Below are 18267 nucleotides of genomic sequence, written 5' to 3'. Positions count from 1 at the left end.
GAACCAGAAGCATAGCAGGATTTTAAAAGGTTTTGTAAAAGGTGATTGCAGCTGTAGATTCTGTCTCTCTGTCTGGGGGACAGAGCAGCAGGCATAACAAAAGGAGTTTTCTGTAGGCTGAGAACAGCTATCAAAGAAAAAAGGTATCAGGTTACAGCACAGCAAAATTTTACAAGTCAGAGTTTTTGGGTTTTTTGCTTTATTTCTAACTCTTGGGTGTAAAGTGAGTTAAAAACAGAGAGGTTAGGATGACAGAATGCCATGTTCAACAGAAGCTGCAATTAGCCAGATTTGAGGCTGAGGAAAAACAAAAGGAACATAAAAGATGGGTCGAACTCAGACAGAGAAAATGAAGGCAAAAGAAAAAGAAATGGAGGCAAAGGAAAAAGAAATGGGGGAGAGGAAAAAAGAAAGGAAGCATGCAGAGGAGGAGAAGGAAAAAGAGAGGAAGCATACACTGGAGATGGAGAAGGCAAAGGCTCGGCAGAATATACCAAATAACCCTAACAATCCTTCCCCAACAATCCACAAATCCTTCCCCAACAATCCATTACACTATGTCCACAGTATAATGAATCCAGTGATATTGCTGATTATTTTCTCACCTTTGAGAGACTGTGCACACTCCATCAAATCCCTGAAGCTCACAAGATGACCAGATCGGCCGCAAAATTGCCTGGAAGAGCTCTGGATATATTCAATAAGATGCCGGTTGAGGAGGCTTTGAACTATAATAAATCCAAGGGTTTGGTTTTAAAACAATTTCAAGTTACACCTGAAACTTACAGAGTAAAAGTGAAAGCCCTTAAGAGAGGACCTGGGCTAAGTAATGTGGCTTATGTAAAGCAGATAACAGATCTGTTTGAGAAATGGCTCAATGGACAGGATGTAACTAGCTTTGGAGGAATACGGGATTTGATAATACAGGAGCAATTCCTGAATATGTCCAAGGATGATAGAAAGCAGTGTTTATGGGATAAAAAAATGGATTCAGCAGGAAGTCTTGCTTTTTATGCTGATCAATACAAGCAGTCCCAGACTGTCAGAGAGGCGGGGCAAACCGGAACAAAACGGGTGGAGGGAGGAGAGAGGAACAACCTTCGTCACAGTTGGAGCGGATACCAGAAGGGACACCCTCAGACCACACCCTACTACCGGGGGCAGCCCAAGGCCCCAACTACACCCCAAGGAACACTCCAGACACCTTGTCGTCCCACCACACCGTTCTCCAGCAACCCACCTCGCCCCAGTGACCAGTCAGCTGGGCAAAGTTTTAAAGGTAACAAGCCGGGACATGCAAAGGCCAACTGCCCCAAGAACCCCTGGAAATTACAGTTCCTTGCACTGAAATCACACCAGAGGTCCTCAGGCCCAGATGCCTCCCAGGTACCCTCAGAGCGGAGGGAATCTGTGAGTGTGGGCAGGAAGAAGGTCACAAAATGGAGGGACATGGAGTGTTGGCTATCCATGCTTCCTTAGTGGACCCCAATTTAATCGACCCAGAGGTCCAAGTAATGATTCAACCCTTCAAGTCCAACTCTTTTGACTTGCCTACAGCCAAGTTGTCTGTTCGGTACAAGGGCTGGTCAGGAATGTGGACTTTTGTAGTCTATGATAATTATCCCATCCCCATGCTGTTGAGGGAAGACTTGGCCAATCATGTGAAGCTAGCCAAGAAGGTGGGAATGGTCACCCGCAGCCAGGCTAAGCAAGCTGTCACACCTAGCTCTGTTCCGGAGACTTCTACCAGAACCCACTCAAAGATGTTGGAACCGGACCCCATACCAATGTCTGCAACAGCAGTAGTGAATCCAGTCACAGAGACCCAGACAGAGCCAGTCCCAGAACTGGAACCGGCAAAAAAAACCAGCACCAGAACCAATGCCAGCACTGAATCCAGTACTTGCAACCCCAACACCAGAGGGCCCCACCCAACCTGCACTGGCAGCAGCAGATAACCCTACACAAGAGGCTCAGCCAGAGCCTAAACCCCAACATAGTGCACCAGCGAAGAGCGGTTCACAGTCAACTAAAACAGCCCATCACCTGCATCGCTTCCAGAGGGACCAAGCCCAGGTCCACAATCCAATGAGGAACTGATGTCTCCAGCATCAAGGGAACAGTTCCAGACCGAACAGAAAGCAGATCAAAGCCTCCAGAGAGCTTGGATGGCGGCACGGAGCAACCCACCACCTCTCAGCTCTTCGAATCAATCCAGGTTTGTTGTCAAAAAAGGACTTTTATACAAGCAAACTCTTTCTGGTGGATACGAGGAAAATTGGCATCCTCAGAGACAGTTGGTAGTTCCAACTAAGTACCGGGTAATGCTATTAAGCTTAGCCCACGATCATCCTAGTGGCCATGCTGGGGTGAACAGAACAAAAATACATTTGGGAAAGTCGTTCCACTGGGAGGGAATGGGCAAGAATGTTTCTACCTATGTCCGGTCTTGTGAGGTGTGCCAGAAAGTGGGAAAACCCCAAGACCAGGTCAAAGCCCCTCTCCAGCCACTCCCCATCATTGAGGTTCCATTTCAGAAAGTAGCTGTAAATATTCTGGGTCCTTTTCCAAAAAAGACACCCAGAGGAAAGCAGTATATACTGATTTTCATGGATTTTGCCACCCGATGGCCAGAAGCAGTAGCTCTAAGCAACCCCAGGGCTAAAAGTGTGTACCAGGCACTAGCAGACATTTTTGCCAGGGTAAGTTGGCCCTCAGACATCCTTACAGATGCAGGAACTAATTTCCTGGCAGGAACTATGGAATGCCTTTGGGAAGCTCATGGGGTGAACCACTTGGTTGCCACTCCTTACCACCATCAAACAAATGGCCTGGTGGAGAAGTTTAATGAAACTTTGGGGGCCATAATACGTAAATTCGTAAATGAGCACTCCAATGATTGGGACCTACTGTTGCAGCAGTTGCTCTTTGCCTACAAAGCTGTACCACATCCCAGTTTAGGGTTTTCACCATTTGCACTTGTATATGGCCATGAGGTTAAGGGGCCATTACAGTTGGTAAAGCAGCAATGGGAGAGGTTTACACCTTCTCCAGGAACTAACATTCTGAACTTTGTAACCAACCTACAAAACACCTGCCGAACCTCTTTAGCCCTTGCTAAAGAAAACCTACAGGATGCTCAAAAAGAGCAAAAAGCCTGGTATGATAAACATGCCAGAAAGCGTTCCTTCAATGTAGGGGACCAGGTCATGGTCTTGAAGGCACTCTAGGCCCACATAATAAAAGCGTTGTGGGAAGGGCCATTAATGGTCCAAGAGCTCCTGGGAGCTGTTAATTATCTCATAGCATTCCCCATCTCCAACCGAAAGCCTAAGGTGTACCATATTAATTCTCTAAAGCCCTTTTATTCCAAAGAATTAAAGATTTGTCAGTTTACAGCCCAGGGAGGAGATAATGCTGAATGGCCTAAAGGTGTCTACTACAAAGGAAAAAGTGATGGTGGTTTGGAAAAGGTAAACCTCTCCATGACCCTTGGACATATGCAGTGACAGCAAATCAAGGAGCTGTGCACTAGCTACACGCCGACGTTCTCAGCCACCCCAGGACTGACTGAACGGGCATACCACTCCATTGACACAGGTAATGCTCACCCAATTAGAGCCCAACCTTAACGGGTGTCTCCTCAAGCTAAAACTGCTATAGAATGGAGGATCCAGGATATGCTACAAATGGGTGTAATCCGCCCCTCTGGCAGTGCATGGGCATCTCCAGTGGTTCTAGTTCCCAAGCCAAATGGGGAGATACGTTTTTGCATGGACTACCATAAGCTAAATGCTGTAACGTTCCCAAACAACTATCCAATGCCACGAACAAATAAACTATTGAAGAAACTGGGACGGGCCCAGTTCATCCCTATCTTGGACTTAACCAAGGGGTACTGGCAGGTACCGCTAAATAAATCCGCCAAGAAAAGGTCAGCCTTCATCACACATGTCAGGCTGTATGAATTTAATGTGCTCTCTTTCAGGCTGCAGAATGCACCTGCCACCTTCCAAAAACTTGTAGATGGTCTCCTAGTGGAATTGGAAAAATGTGCAGTCGCAGACCTTGACAATGTGGCCATATTTTTGGAATCCTGGGCAAAACACCTGGAACATCTACAAAAAGTCTTCAAGCGCATAAGGGAGGCAAAACTAACTGTTAAGACTAAAAAGTGTCAAATAGGCCTAAACAGAGTAGCTTACCTTGAACATCAGGTGGGTCAAGAAACTATCAACCCCCTACAGGCCAAAGTGAATGCTATCCAAAAGTGGCCTGTCCCAAAGTAAAAAAAAAAAACAGGTCCAATCCTTCTTAGGCTTGGTCAGATATTACAGGCGATTTGTACCGCAATACAGCCAAATCGCCAATTTCAAGTTACACCTAAAATTTACAAAGTAAAATTTCAAACCCTTAAAAAAAGGCCTGAACTAATGTGGCTTATGTAAACCAAATAACAAATCTGTTTCATAAATGGCTCAACAAACGGGCTGTTACTAACTTTGAAGGAAATGTATATTCCTGTTTTTGTGTCTTTTTGTAACTTAAGGTTTTGCCTAAAGAAATTCTCTGTTTTAAATCCAATTACCCTGTAAGGTATTTACCATCCTAATTTTACAAAGGTGATTCTTTTACCTTTTCTTTAATTACAATTCTTCTTTTAAAAACCTAATTAATTTTTCATTCTTCTTAAAATCCAAGGCTTTGGGTCTGTGTTCACCTGTACCAATTGGTAAAAATTATTATGAAGCCTTCCCCAGGAAAGGGGGTGTAGGGCTTGGGGAAATATTTTGGGGGAAAACGTCTCCAAGTGGTCTCTTTCCCCGTTCTTTGTTTAAAACGCTTCGTGGTGGCAGCAGACTGTTCAAGGACAAGGCAAAGTTTATACCTTGGGAAAGTTTTTTTTAACCTAAGCTGGTAAAAATAAGCTTGGGGTCTTTCATGCAGGTCTCTACCTCTGTACCGTAAAGTTCAGAGTAGGGAAGAAACCTTGACAGGGTGTTACTAGTCCCCCACTGCCCCTGTCCTCCCCCCTGTCCCGTGAGTCTCCCCTCACCTGCACAGAGGGAGCCTTCAGCCTCAGGGCTCTCAGACCCCACGGAGGGGCTGCTGGCCCCTCGGGAGAAGGAGGAGCTGCTGGTCCCCGTGCCAGAGTCACCCAGCTCCTGCTCTGGGCTGGCTGGGGGCTCCTCAGTGGCCAGGCTGGTGGATGGCTCCGGTTGGGCACTGGGGCGCGGCTCCTGGCTCCTCTGCTTCCTGTAAAGGAAGCTGCAGAGCCGCCTTCCCAGGCACCCACCCTCTCCTGGGTCCCTCCTACATAGCATCACCCTGGGCCACCTCCATTTGGGACCAGAAGGGGCCTCAGGGCATGCTAAGGGAGCTGGTGTCTTCCTCCTCCTCCAGAAAGCCAGGGAGCTCCTCCTCCTCGCCTGGCCACTGGCCTCTTCCCCGCCCGCGGGGACAGAGGGGCCGCTCTCCTCCTGGGAAAGCCGGCCGCTGCTCCCTACCGGCTCCGGAGCCACCAGCCCGGCCTTCCTCCTCAGCATCCGCCTCAGTCGCTGCATCCTGGGAATGAGTGGGGAGCAGCCATGAGTCTGGGTTCAAGGCAGCCTCTCATTAATGTGCCTGCCTGTTCCTCCGTCCACCTCCCCTCTGCTGAGGCAATTTCTCCTCACCACACACCCCACCCCAGGGCACGGGGGCTGCCGTCCACACCCACTTGCAGCCGCTCACAGCACAGGCTGCTCCCAACGTTCCCCCTCACCCCTGGGGCCCTGTGACCCCAGGGGAGTCTCGTCCTTTCAGAGCAGTGAGGCTCTCTGTTAGTTTGGACAAGCAGCTCCCTCCACCCCAGAAGGCCCCGCTCCCTCCCAGGCTAGGGAAAGAGCAGCACCCGGACAGTCCCCAGCGAAAGTTCACAAGGTGCCAATCCAAGGAGGCAGGAGTCGCCCTCAGTTCCCACTGATTTCACTGATTGCGGTTGTGGGTGTTCAGCGCCTGGCAGGTTCTACCCTCCCCAAAGACTCTGGACGTGGGGAACAATCTCCTGCAAGGGAAGGGCTGGGAGCCCTCTTGCTGGCCCATTCCCACCACACTGGGGATGGCTCTGGAGAACTCCACTCCCTTGCTCTAGATGGGAAAGCGCTGGGTGGCAGATACTCACCGAGGCCTAGTCTCTTGCCCTCCTCCTTGATCTCCTGCACCCAGGTGGTCTGGAAAGGGTGCTGCCCAATGCCCTGCCAGCAGAGCAGGGAGTAGAAGCCTAGAGATCGAAAGTGGCTGTGAAAACAAGATGATGTTTTATTGCCAGGGGATGGATAAACTCAGCCTAGCAACCGGGGGTTCACAACACTGACCTGTGGCCAGCAGCACACCTCCCATCTCCAGGTCTCCTCGTACCTCAAGCACATTCCTGAAGCGTGACGACCCACGGGCTGTAGGGGAGTGTCCCCAGCCCCAGTGAGGGAAACAGAGGCCTGGGCAGGAGAAGCCACTGCCTCAGGGTTGCCCAGGGAGTCAGGGATAGAGCCGGGGATGGAGCCTTTGGCCAGGCTCCCGCACTAACCACTAGAGGAACACTCCCTCCCAGAGCTGGGAAGTGCCAGCGGGACTCGATTCCCAGTCTCCCTGGCTCTGAGTGTGACCTGTTGTTGTGACTGAGGCAGGGGGTTGGGAGTCTGGACTCCTGGCTTTCATTGGTGATTTTCTTCTATTCCCAGTCTCCCTGGCCCTGAGTGTGACCTATGGAGGTGGTGGACTCTTCATCCTTAGAGATTTGTAAGGCCCAGCTTGACAAAAAAAATCATCTATTTTAAATTAAGGGCGAAATTTATGACAATCTCTTAAATAATTTAAATAGAAGAGGAAAAAATAACATGAAGTGGAACATGTTCACTGCCAAGTTTTTGAGAGAGTCACACCACTGACGTGATAGCTAAAGCCCTGGAAGCAAAGGTAGCTGAAATGCTAACCCAGCTTTGGACAGCAATAGCTTCCTTGGAAGGTGCAGAAAATATTGTCCTCTTTTCAGTTTATTCAAAGAGTTCAGTTCAATGACTCGTTCGTTGAAATTCAAGAAAGCCATTGGAAGTTCACAAAACAGGCAAACTTCTTTTCCTCCCTCAATCTATGGATAAAAACTAGGTGTGAGTGGATGGATATACTAGTTCATAAATCTAGAAACACGTGGAAACCAGAACGTATCATTTTAGTTCACTAACCACATTTCAAATTTCCTTTGTTTAAGAAATCAGTTTTAAATGCAAAACATTTTCATACAACTTTTTTTCTTATGCTTCTCTCTCTAGCTCCAGCATGACCTTGGTGTGTGACCAAAGAGAGGTCACTTCTTTTCTCTTTCCCTCTCTATCATGGAGATGGAGAAAATTCTCTAAGTCCTAGCAGGCAAGAGATTTGAGCACGTCAGGCGTGTTAGAGCCCTTGTGCTCTAAAGGACAATGGGTGATTGTTGTTTGGTGCAAGAACCACAACAGATTTGATACTTGTCCCCCATCCAAAGACAATAACACATCTCTGTATTTTCAATCATGAGTTAGACAGTCTCAGCACTCCTCTGTCTCCTGCAGCCCTCAGGTGTTCCTTGGATTATGGAGGCTTGGTTGCTAAGAGGACTGGAATTTTTTTACTGGCTTCCTGGGTGTCCCTAGCCAATGAAGGTCTCAGTCTGGCCTCCGAGGCCCACACCCCCCAGACACTGAAGATCAGGATGGATTGATTTCACTTCATGTTTTTTGTCTTTGTCTTTTTGAATTATTTTCCTAATGAAAGATTGATTCTCATGAAATTCGTAGAGCTGGCAGACGAAAGAACAAGGAGCAATGATCTCAAGTTGCAGTGTGGAAGGCTTGGATATTAGGAAAAGCTTTTTCATTGGGAGGGTGGGGATGCTTTTGAATCTACTAGGGTAGAGTCCCCCATCTTCTACTTAGAGCCTATATTTTTTCTTACCTTCTACACAGATGACGATTTCTTTCCACACAATCAACACAGTAATGAAAACAATCTCAGCGAATCTCCTCCACGCCAACCGTCTCTTGGTCCTCACCGAGAGACCGCGAGATGGAGGCTTGCTGCAGCAAGGCTACAGGGGTCTCCGAGGTTCCCCCTGCCCCGCATCCCTGTCCTGCCGGGCTGTTGTCAAGGGTGCTCTGTGGGGTCACACCCGCCTCATCATCTTTGCCCAATAGGCTGAGTTCCTGCCAAAGGCCTTTGTGAAGTCACTGCCACACTCACCTTTCCCTTGCAGGCCCGATGTCTGCCCCTGGCCAGCCCGGCTGGATGTTTGAGCTGCACCCCGGATCACCCCACCCCACTCATTATTGATTCTGGGGAGCAAGCAGGCCACCCAGTAAAACAGCAGAGTCTATGCCTCAGCCCACACTGAGTTTTTCATAGAGGCTTCGGTTGTGAAACTATTTGATCTCCTAATCCGGCCTCTATTTCACTGGCTATGAAATTTCACACGCTTACCACCATATTAAGCCCAATTGCTTGTAATTCACAAAAAGGTGCCATGGCACCTTCCAGAATGATAACCAGTTGTGGTGTGAGGATACCAGGAAACAGAATCCACCTCTTCCCCAGGCCCTACGCTACCAGCACTCCCAGCTATCTTTGAGACACCACCGACATCCTGGGGAAACTACAATCCATCGGTGATCTTCCAGAAAAGGCCATCCTGGCCACTATGGATGTAGAAGCCCTCTACACCAACAGTCCACACAAAGATGGACTACAAGCCATCAGGAACAGTATCACCGAGAATGTCATGGCAAACCTGGTGGCTGAACTTTGTGACTTTGTCCTCACCCATAACTATTTCACATTTGGGGACAATGTATACCTTCAAATCAGTGGCACTGCCATGGGTATCCGCATGGCCCGACAGTATGCCAACATTTTTATGGCTGACTTAGAACAACGCTTCCTCTCGTCCCCTAATGCCCCTACTCTACTTGTGCTACACTGATGACATCTTCATCATCTGGACCCATGGAAAAGAAGCCCTTGAGGAATTCCACCATGATTTCAACAATTTCCATCCCACCATCAACCTCAGCCTGGACCAGTCCACACAAGAGATCTACTTCCTGGACACTACGGTGCTAATAAGGGATGGTCACATAAACACCACCCTATACCAGAAACCTACTGACCGCCATGCTTACCTACATGCCTCCAGCTTTCATCCAGACCACACCACACGATCCATTGTCTACAGCCAAGCTCTATGATACAACCGCATTTGCTCCAACCCCTCACACAGAGACAAGCACCTACAAGATCTCTATTAAGCATTCTTACAACTACAGTACCCACCTGCTGAAGTGAAGAAACAGATTGACAGAGCCAGAAGAGTACCCAGAAGTTACCTACTACAGGACAGGCCCAACAAAGAAAATAACAGAACGCCACTAGCCATCACCTTCAGCCCCCAACTAAAACCTCTCCAACGCATCATCAAGGATCTACAACCTATCCTTAAGGATGACCCATCACTCTCACAGATCTTGGGAGACAGGCCAGTCCTTGTTTACAGACAGCCCCCCAACCCGAAGCAAATACTCACCAGCAACCACACACCACACCACAGAACCACTAACCCAGGAACCTATCCTTGCAACAAAGCCCATTGCCAACTGTGTCCACATATCTATTCAGGGGACACCAACATAAGGCCTAATCACATCAGCCACACTGTATCAGAGGCTCGTTCACCTGCACATCTACCAATGTGGTATGTGCCAGCAATGCCCCTCTGCCATGTACATTGGCCAAACTGGACAGTCTCTATGTAAAAGAATAAATGGACACAAATCAGACATCAAGAATTATAACATTCAAAAACTGGTTGGAGAACACTTCAATCTCTTTGGTCACTCGATTACAGACCTAAAAGTGGCAAGTCTTCAACAAAAAAACTTCAAAAACAGACTCCAATGAGAGACTGCTGAATTGGAATTAATTTGCAAACTGGATACAATTAATTTAGGCTTGTATATAGACTGGGAGTGGATGGGTCATTACACAAAGTAAAACTATTTCCCCATGTTTATCCCCCCCCGCCACCCGCTGTTCCTCAGACGGTCTTGTCAACTGCTGGAAATGGCCCACCTTGATTATCACTACAAAAGGTTTTTTCTCCCCCTGCTCTCCTGCTGGTAATAGCTAACCTTACCTGATCACTCTCCTTACAGTGCGTATGGTAACACCCATTGTTTCATGTTTTCTGTGCATATAAATCTCCCCAATGTATTTTCCACTGAATGCATCCAATGAAGTGAGCTGTAGCTCACGAAAGCTTATGCTCAAATAAATGTGTTAGTCTCTAAGGTGCCACAAGTCCTCCTTTTCTGTTTGTTCCAGTGGATAGTCTCCCTCACTGTCAAAAATATGTGCCTTACTTCTCATTTGAATTTCTCTGGCTTCAACTGACAGCTGTTGGTTCTTGTTGTGCCTTTCTTGGCGAGATCGAAGTAGCCCTGCCCCGTGAAATCCGATCTCCCTATCCTGCTGGGATCCCTCCAGCCAGGAGAACCCAGTAGGGGCCTCCTAGCTGTTTGTCTGCTGGGCTGGGGATATCAGATGCACCAGAGGCATGCAGAAGTGAGTGCACTGCATCAGCCCGGCGTTGGGCTCAGGGGTTTGGCCTTGGCAACTTCTGCTCCAGCCACGTCTCTGGGTGTCTGGGCTCAGGGCTTCTGACCCCTGTGGCTGCAGCCAAGGCTGGGGTGCTGAGCTCAGGACTTTCATGCCCCTCCCCACTGCTCTCGGCACTCTGGGTGTCTGCCCAGCATCTGCAGCTGGGGCTCAGGGCTTCCCTTGCAGTTCCTTCTGGGGCTCAGGGGTCCATTTTTCTGGATGCCCCCAAATTGGTCCTTGCGTTAATTTGCCAGGGGACTAGTAGGTAGGAGCCCCCAGCTGAGGTGCTCTCAGCAGCAGGGACCCATCCGCACATCTTAGAACCTCCTCTAACTTCAGAAAGATTCTTGGCTGCTGCCCTCAGAGCCCAGGTCTGAAGGCAGCACGGAAGTGAGCGTGGCAATGCTGTGACCCCCCTACAACAACCTCTGAACTCCCCCACTATCCCATTTTGGTTGGGACTCCCAGCAAACGAAATATCATTGAGATGGACATGTTCCAACGAGACAATTCAATTAAGAGTAGGATACCAGGGGAGGAAAAATCACTTTTGTCGTGGTAATGAGGGTGGCCCATTTCAAACAGTTGACCAGAAGGTGTCAGTAAGAGTAGGGGAAAATTAGTATGGGGGAAGTTAGGACTTTTGGCTGCAGAATTTTATTTCATTTTTTTATGAGATTGTGTCTTTTAGGTTTTCTGGCACACAAGCAGAGAAGTTAGAGAAAAACATAAATGATTCTTGCTGGAAGTTTGCAATGTCTCACTAATTTGTTTCTTAAGACCAGAACAATCACACATAAGAACCCAAAAATCAGAGGGAGAGAATGTAAGCTTCTGCCTATAACAGAGAGGCACAATTCACTGGGTACCTGCTGACTGACTGCTGCTAAGCCCCCACTGAGCTGCTTAGCATGCAAGTAGGTCCAGGAACCGTGCCCAAAATTTAAAGTCACAGTATTCAATTTTAACACAACCACAAATACACCAGAGCATCCAAATTTTCTGTTTTACAAGGTCTCTCCTTGTTTTGGAACACTGGTTTCTAAACATGCCATCGGGAATTTGAATCAAATTTCAGCTACTAATTAGCATGTGTGTGGAACAATCACTAATGTGCATTCGGTGTTATGTTGTAGGTTTCTTTAGGAAATTTGGGGAAACAGGAGCACTGGGAAAGCCTGTTTCCCCCCCCCCACACACACACACACTGCACATTTGCTGCCCACTGGTGCTGCCTGAGCAGTAGCATTGTGACATCAGAGATAATCCACCACTCAGCACTCCCTGCCTCCAGCTCCTTGTCATACTTGGGGAGAATGACTAGCCCCCTGGCTGCCATGGCAACAGCTACCTTTGACAACTGATTGCCCCCTTCTTACCAGAACATCATCACAGAAAGGAAGTTTGTAATGAAACAGGACCAGATTTGGAGAAGCAGGACAGTCTCCTGCTGGGCTCCTTTGGGTTTGTACTGTGGTACTGTACAGTGTTTCTTTTCAAAGAGCAATTGTTTGCTACTTTCCTTAGTAAAGGCTCAGTGAAAATAAGATTCAAAATTCCTGCTCTTTTACTTGGATATTGTTTATCTGCTTCTTACAAATTGAGGATTAGAGCTTAGAACTTTCACTGATACTGAAGTTGCATAAAATGAGTTTTATTTTAATACAGTTTAATTTAATTACTTTCTATACTCTGATCAACACAGCACTGAGTGGTGAAAAGGGACCTTCACAAAGATAAGAATGGCAATAAAATATATACTGAAAACAACAGATGAGTAAGAGCTTCATTGTTTAAACAGCACATATATAATGTTCTTTCTATTAAAAAACGAAGGAAATTAAGAAACCAAAAACCCTTCATTTAACGCTTCTTAGGTTAGCTTTCATCAATAAATTAAACCATCAAATAATTAGGAAATACAAAGTCAAGGTTTTAAAAAGGATTAAAAGGTTACAAAGTTTAGCATTCTCAGGTTAGCAAATGTCCAAATAAGTGTTGCCGTGGCACCCTTAATTCAGTCCTCTTGTGCCTTTGCCCGATGATGCAGACGTTAATTACATGATCCCATGTTATTTTTTCCCTCACGACCCCTGCCTTATTCAGTGCACAGAATTCTCTGCTCTGGGGCTGTGTATTGAAGGAGTCTGTTGTCTGCAGGATCCCTGCCTCCTTTATTGCAGAGTTAATGTTGCATGGGCAATACTCATTCTGGTATTTCCTAACTTGAGAGTACTTGACTTCGTAGCCTTTGTCCTAATTTTTATGGCTTACTTTACTGAGGAGACCAACCTTTATGACAAAGGTGGGTTTTGGTTTGTTTTTTGTTTGTTTTTTGGTGATGCATCCATTATTGATCTGTTCAGTACCAATCGTGTGTGCTTTACAAGACAGAATGAGTAAGGACACTCCCTAAAACTGTTACGAATTATACCTGATAGGACACGCACACAACTGCTGCGAATTATACCTGGTAGGACACGCACACAACTTCTGCGAATTATACCTGGAAGGACACGCACATAAATGCTACGAATTACACCTGGTAGGACATGCACACAAATGCTGCGAATTACACCTGGTAGGACACGCACACAAATGCTGTTACGAATTATACCTGATAGGTCATGCACAGTTCGAATCTAGGCTGAGGCACATAAACAAAGTCCACAACTGCAGAGTTCCCCAAAAACACCAAGTTTATTATGCTCGAGCATGGTGCCCCCCTGCTAGCCAGGAGGGGACCCCGAATAGAGATTATACAAAGATTATATACTTTTTAGCAAAGCATATTGCCCTCGTGCATCGGAAACCTTAGCCAATAAACAAACCCTTTTCTTATCTACCATCTATCCCTGCTTGGTGCATTCCTCGTGCTAAACCAGTATGTTAATTACACAGCATGGTCCTAAAGCCATGCATCAGGAACTTTTATTATCAGGATGGGAGGCCTCATATCACAGGCCAGGAGATAGGGAGTTAGAGACTGACAAAAAACAGATACTGGGAGTCAAGGCAGGCTGGAGACAAGGAAGAGGATTTTCACAGGGATGCAGTGTCTAAGGAACACTCCTCCTGGTACATGATGTGCTTGCTTTTAGACAATGGTGGGCCCCAAACCAAAATGGAGTCACATGTGCTAACTTTTCCTTAACAATACAAAGACCTTATGATCTAAGGAAGACGGACACATACAAAGAAAGCAGGATATGTAAGGACTACTAATTTCTTTCTTTCTTTCGATGAATAGTTGTCATAAATATAAAGGGAAGGGTAAACCCCTTTAAAATCCCTCCTGGCCAGAGGAATAATCCTCTCACTTGTAAAGGGTGAAGAAGCTAAAGGTAACCTCACTGGCACCTGACCAAAATGACCAATGAGGAGACAAGATACTTTCAAAAGCTGGGAGGAGGGAGAAAAACAAAGGGTCTGTGTCTGTCTGTATGCTGCTTTTGCCGGGGACAGAACAGGAATGGAGTCTCAGAACTTTTAGTAAGTAATCTAGCTAGGTATGTGTTAGATTATGATTTCTTGAAATGGCTGAGAAAAGAGCTGTGCTGAATAGAATGACTATTCCTGTCTGTGTGTCTTTTTTGTAACTTAAGGTTTTGCCTAGAGGGATTCTCTACGTTTTGAATCTAATTACCTGGTTTCTACCATCCTGATTTTACAGAGGTGATTCCTTTACTTCTATTAAAAGTCTTCTTGTAAGGAAACTGAATGCTTTTTCATTGTTCTAAGATCCAAGGGTTGGGTCTGTGGTCACCTATGCAAATTGGTGAGGATTTTTACCAAACCTTCCCCAGGAAGTGGGGTGCAAGGGTTGGAAGGATTTTAGGGGGAAAGATGTGTCCAAAATACATTTTTTCAGGAACCCAGATAAAGTTTGGTGGTGGCAGTGGAAATCCAAGGGTAAAATAATTTTGTACCTTGGAGAAGTTTTAACCTAAGCTGGTAAAAGTAAGCTTAGGAGGTTTTCATGCAGGTCCCCACATCTGTACCCTAGAGTTCAGAGTGGGGAAGGAACCTTGACAAGTGGAAATCCAAGGGTAAAATAATTTTGTACCTTGGGGAACTTTTAATCTAAGCTGGTAAAAATAAGCTTAGGAGGTTTTCATGCAGGTCCCCACATCTGTACCCTAGACTTCAGAGTGGGGAAGGAACCTTGACACCTCCCCATATATGATATAAAATAGCATATAAATAAAATATTAAAAGGTATTTTTAAGATATAGTTAAAGGACTATCATCAATTAATAAACCTCCTTTCATAGTACTCTTGTAATTGTTGCCTTACTCACTAGTGTTTTCCAGGAGTGGCTTTTGAGTTTCAAAAAAAAAAAGTTTGATTATATCCAAACCAAACTTTCCAGTTGGAATATTTCAGTCAAAAGTTTAGACCTGGTCTTTTGTAAAAGGTATGAGTGGGGTAAGTGTATCATTGCCTGTCATGATCTTCACGCAGTATAATTCTGAGCTATCAGTAGTTGTATATATGTTTGAGAAAGAAATGGGTCCATATTAGAAAGAAAAAGTTTTGGGCTGAAAGCTAAAGTATTTACTGCTCTATCTTGTCTTATATTTAGATTGTCAGCTGTTTGGGGCAGGGACTATCTTTCTGTTCTGCTTCCAACAATGAAGGTCTTAGATATTGTGTGTGGCGGGGAGAGGGAATCATGAGAATCTTTTATAGTGAGGCAATCTAAATATAGGGTTTGTTACTAGCTCCCTCTATAACTTGTCTTACAATTATCATCACTATGTGTACACACAGATTACATTAATGTAATATTAAGATTACAATTTTTAATAAAGTCGAGAAATGCTCAAGTTAAGATTCTCATATTAACCTTAACTTCCACGGCACATTCTGTGTCCAGGTACTGGAGGGAGGGGTAGCCTTGACGGGGTCCAATTTTATCCCCTCACCTTAGTGCAGCAGTCCCTTAATTGGCTATTTGTTCCAACCCTCCCTCCCAGTCTCTTCACCACGGTATCACGCCTGCCTCCTACCTGCCTCTCCCATGCCCTGTGCCCTTTTCTTTACATTTAAATGATCCCCTCCTAAATACCCCCTCAAAAAATATATCTTGGAACTAACATGTTTGCTGCCATTACATTGTTCACTCTGCTGGCATGTCCGGACTAGTTAAATTACAAGCTCTTCAGGGCAGGGACTATCTGCTAGCACAATGGGGCTTCTTCCGGTTAGATGTTAGGCCAGGGATAGTCAATTATTTTTTGTCACGGTCCAAATTTGTTGGTCAAGGTATAGTCAAGGTCCAGACTCCAGAGAAAATAATAATAAAAAAATTACAAGAAGAAGAAAATAAAAAGATTTGGGGTTCCATGCAAAAGCATCTGGCAGTCTGGATTTGGCCTGTGGTCTGCCTATTGATTACCCCTGCGTTAGGCCCTTCTTACTGATGTAATAAACATGATTAATAATATTAAATAGTAACATTGATCATATGGGTTTAGATTCCGTGCTGCCCTTTATTTGCAGTCCATGAAGAGGAGGACAAGGTGGCTTTAAACCACCTTTACAAACTCTTGATTGTGGGCTACTCTGGGGCCAATATGTCTTCCAGGGCAGGGGCTTTCTAAGTAATAGCAGCCTGTCCCTGACTGCCTGTGAGCAGCAGTACTTCCCACAATCTCTGCAGAGCTACGTTTTGTGGGTCCATCCCTGATATCTTTTGATTGCCAGCAGCTCCACCCCGGGTATGCCTCCTACCCTAGGGATTCAGACCGCACCCTTGGTCCTGCGGCTGTCATCAGTTCTTGTGTAGAGAGGATTCTATCCCAGCTGGAACACTCCTCTGGACATTTTACCCAGCACAAAGCCTGTGGTAAATGATAATCATCTCGTCTGAGGACATTTTGGTGTCAATCTCATTTAAAGTAATGGGAGACAGCAATCATTTCTAATATGGGAAATTTCAGGATTTTTAAGCCAGGAATAAGGAGATCCTATTGGACTTTTAAAAGACACCATGTAACTCTAAATTCACAATGTGAGTTGGCAACATGGTATACTGGCCAAGTTCACTTACATCTCACTTATCATGGCTATTACAAGGGTAACCACTGAATACTCTTTTAATCTGTTCTTCTTTATTAGCTAAGGAGACACTAGAGCCCAAAGAAAAATGGAAAAGGAAGAAGAAAAAAGGATGCTTCCCATGTTCCCCATTCTGTAGAAAAAGCAAAGGATCTATAGGTAAGCGGGACTCTTCCCATTTGGTTTGGGGCTTTACTCCTCGCTCCCAGGAACTGTGACGGGTGCACTATCGGCAATGCTGGGAGCCTGAAGCAACTCATGGAAATCGGGGCCATCACAGGCAGCTTGTGGGTATAAGAGCATGAGGTTTTTTGGGGTGGGGTGGTAGAAGGGGGACGGATACCTGGGGCGCCTACACCATTCTGCCTCTAATTCCCATTACACTGCGTTCTGCCACATTCCATTAATATCCTCCAGCTGCCCCAGTCCCTGTTCTGCTTCTCACCCCATCTACAGTGGAATCAGGCTTTCATCCTCACTGCCAGGGTACCAGCAGGGGGAGCTTTGAGACCACAGCAGAGACTCACCCTGCTAGCAGTTCAATGCCTGATGCCATGGTGGCCACCAGCAACTGCAAGGAGCAATTGTAGGGAAAGTTTTTGTCAGCCACAAGCCCTGGGTGAGAGCATACTCTGTGAGTTCTTTGCAGGCAGATCATGCTCAGTGCAGTTGGCACAGAGAATTTCACTGTGGAGCGCATTCACTAAGGTTAACTTGGAGCTGAGTGGGGATGGAGTATGCTCAGTGAGGATGGAATCTTAGATTTTGGCTGCCAGCTTCTAACAAGCCTCTACTGAGCATGTGCCAACAGTTATTTTCAGAGGCGTATAAATTGTGTAGTTCTGGAAGAATTTTCTGAGAGACAGCGAAAGGCCCCCTTGCTCCAAATATCAAGTCCCTGTTCTAAAGTATGGAGCTGTTAGACCTTCTCAAAGAAACAGTTGTAATTTTTTTTTAACAGTGGCAAAGCATCACTTCCTGTATAGAGGGGATTCTCCCCCCGCTGGAACCATTCCTCTGGCCCTTTTAGCCAGCATAAAGGGTCTAGAGCAGGAATGAAAATATCACCCAGTGCTTTTTTTTTCCCCAGGGAAAAAAGAAATAAAATAAACTCAAAAAACAAACAAAACGGTCTATCCTGATTTCACTATGTACTTGTACAGTTGCACAAAGTCAAAAGTGTATGAAGCTTGCAGAATGTCCCAGTAAAATAGCAACGTGTAACCTGTGTGACATTCAGTAGTCCTATAAATATGAAAGCATCTCTGAATTTAGAAGACATTTCATTCTACACGTACGATAAAAACATTTTTTTTTCTTTTGGTTATAACTGTTATTATTTAACACCTCTTTTTTTCTAAATTAACCTGGGTATTGGGCCTCAGTGAGGAATAGAAAAGCCTCCTAAGAAATTTTCACCTGCAATCTTCAGCTGCTTTTAAAATTATTTGAGTGAAACCAAAACAATAATAAAACCCCCACAAACAAACCCAACACTTAATATATTTTTGCAGAAGTAAAGGCTGCATTTTTGGATCTTC

At 45.8% G+C, this 18267-nt stretch overlaps 1 protein-coding gene across 1 annotated transcript in view; it reads right to left on the bottom strand.

The window, feature by feature from the left end:
* Nucleotides 1-18267, bottom strand: part of LOC119566264 (maestro heat-like repeat-containing protein family member 1) — a 446675-nt gene that overhangs the window by 11448 nt on the left and 416960 nt on the right. Inside the window, exons 2-4 of the mRNA XM_043548990.1 lie at nt 6164-6279; nt 5057-5565; nt 606-728 (exon numbers count right to left, since the gene is read on the bottom strand). Of these exons, the coding sequence (XP_043404925.1) occupies nt 606-728; nt 5057-5564 (631 nt within the window). The 5' untranslated portion in view covers nt 5565; nt 6164-6279. The remainder of the gene's footprint in view (nt 1-605; nt 729-5056; nt 5566-6163; nt 6280-18267) is intronic.

Source organism: Chelonia mydas, chromosome 6 (genome assembly GCF_015237465.2).
Source record: "Chelonia mydas isolate rCheMyd1 chromosome 6, rCheMyd1.pri.v2, whole genome shotgun sequence".
NCBI classification, from domain to species: Eukaryota; Metazoa; Chordata; order Testudines; family Cheloniidae; genus Chelonia; species Chelonia mydas.
The sequence above is the reverse complement of the archived record's forward strand: the minus strand, read 5'-3'. Positions and strand labels throughout refer to the sequence as shown.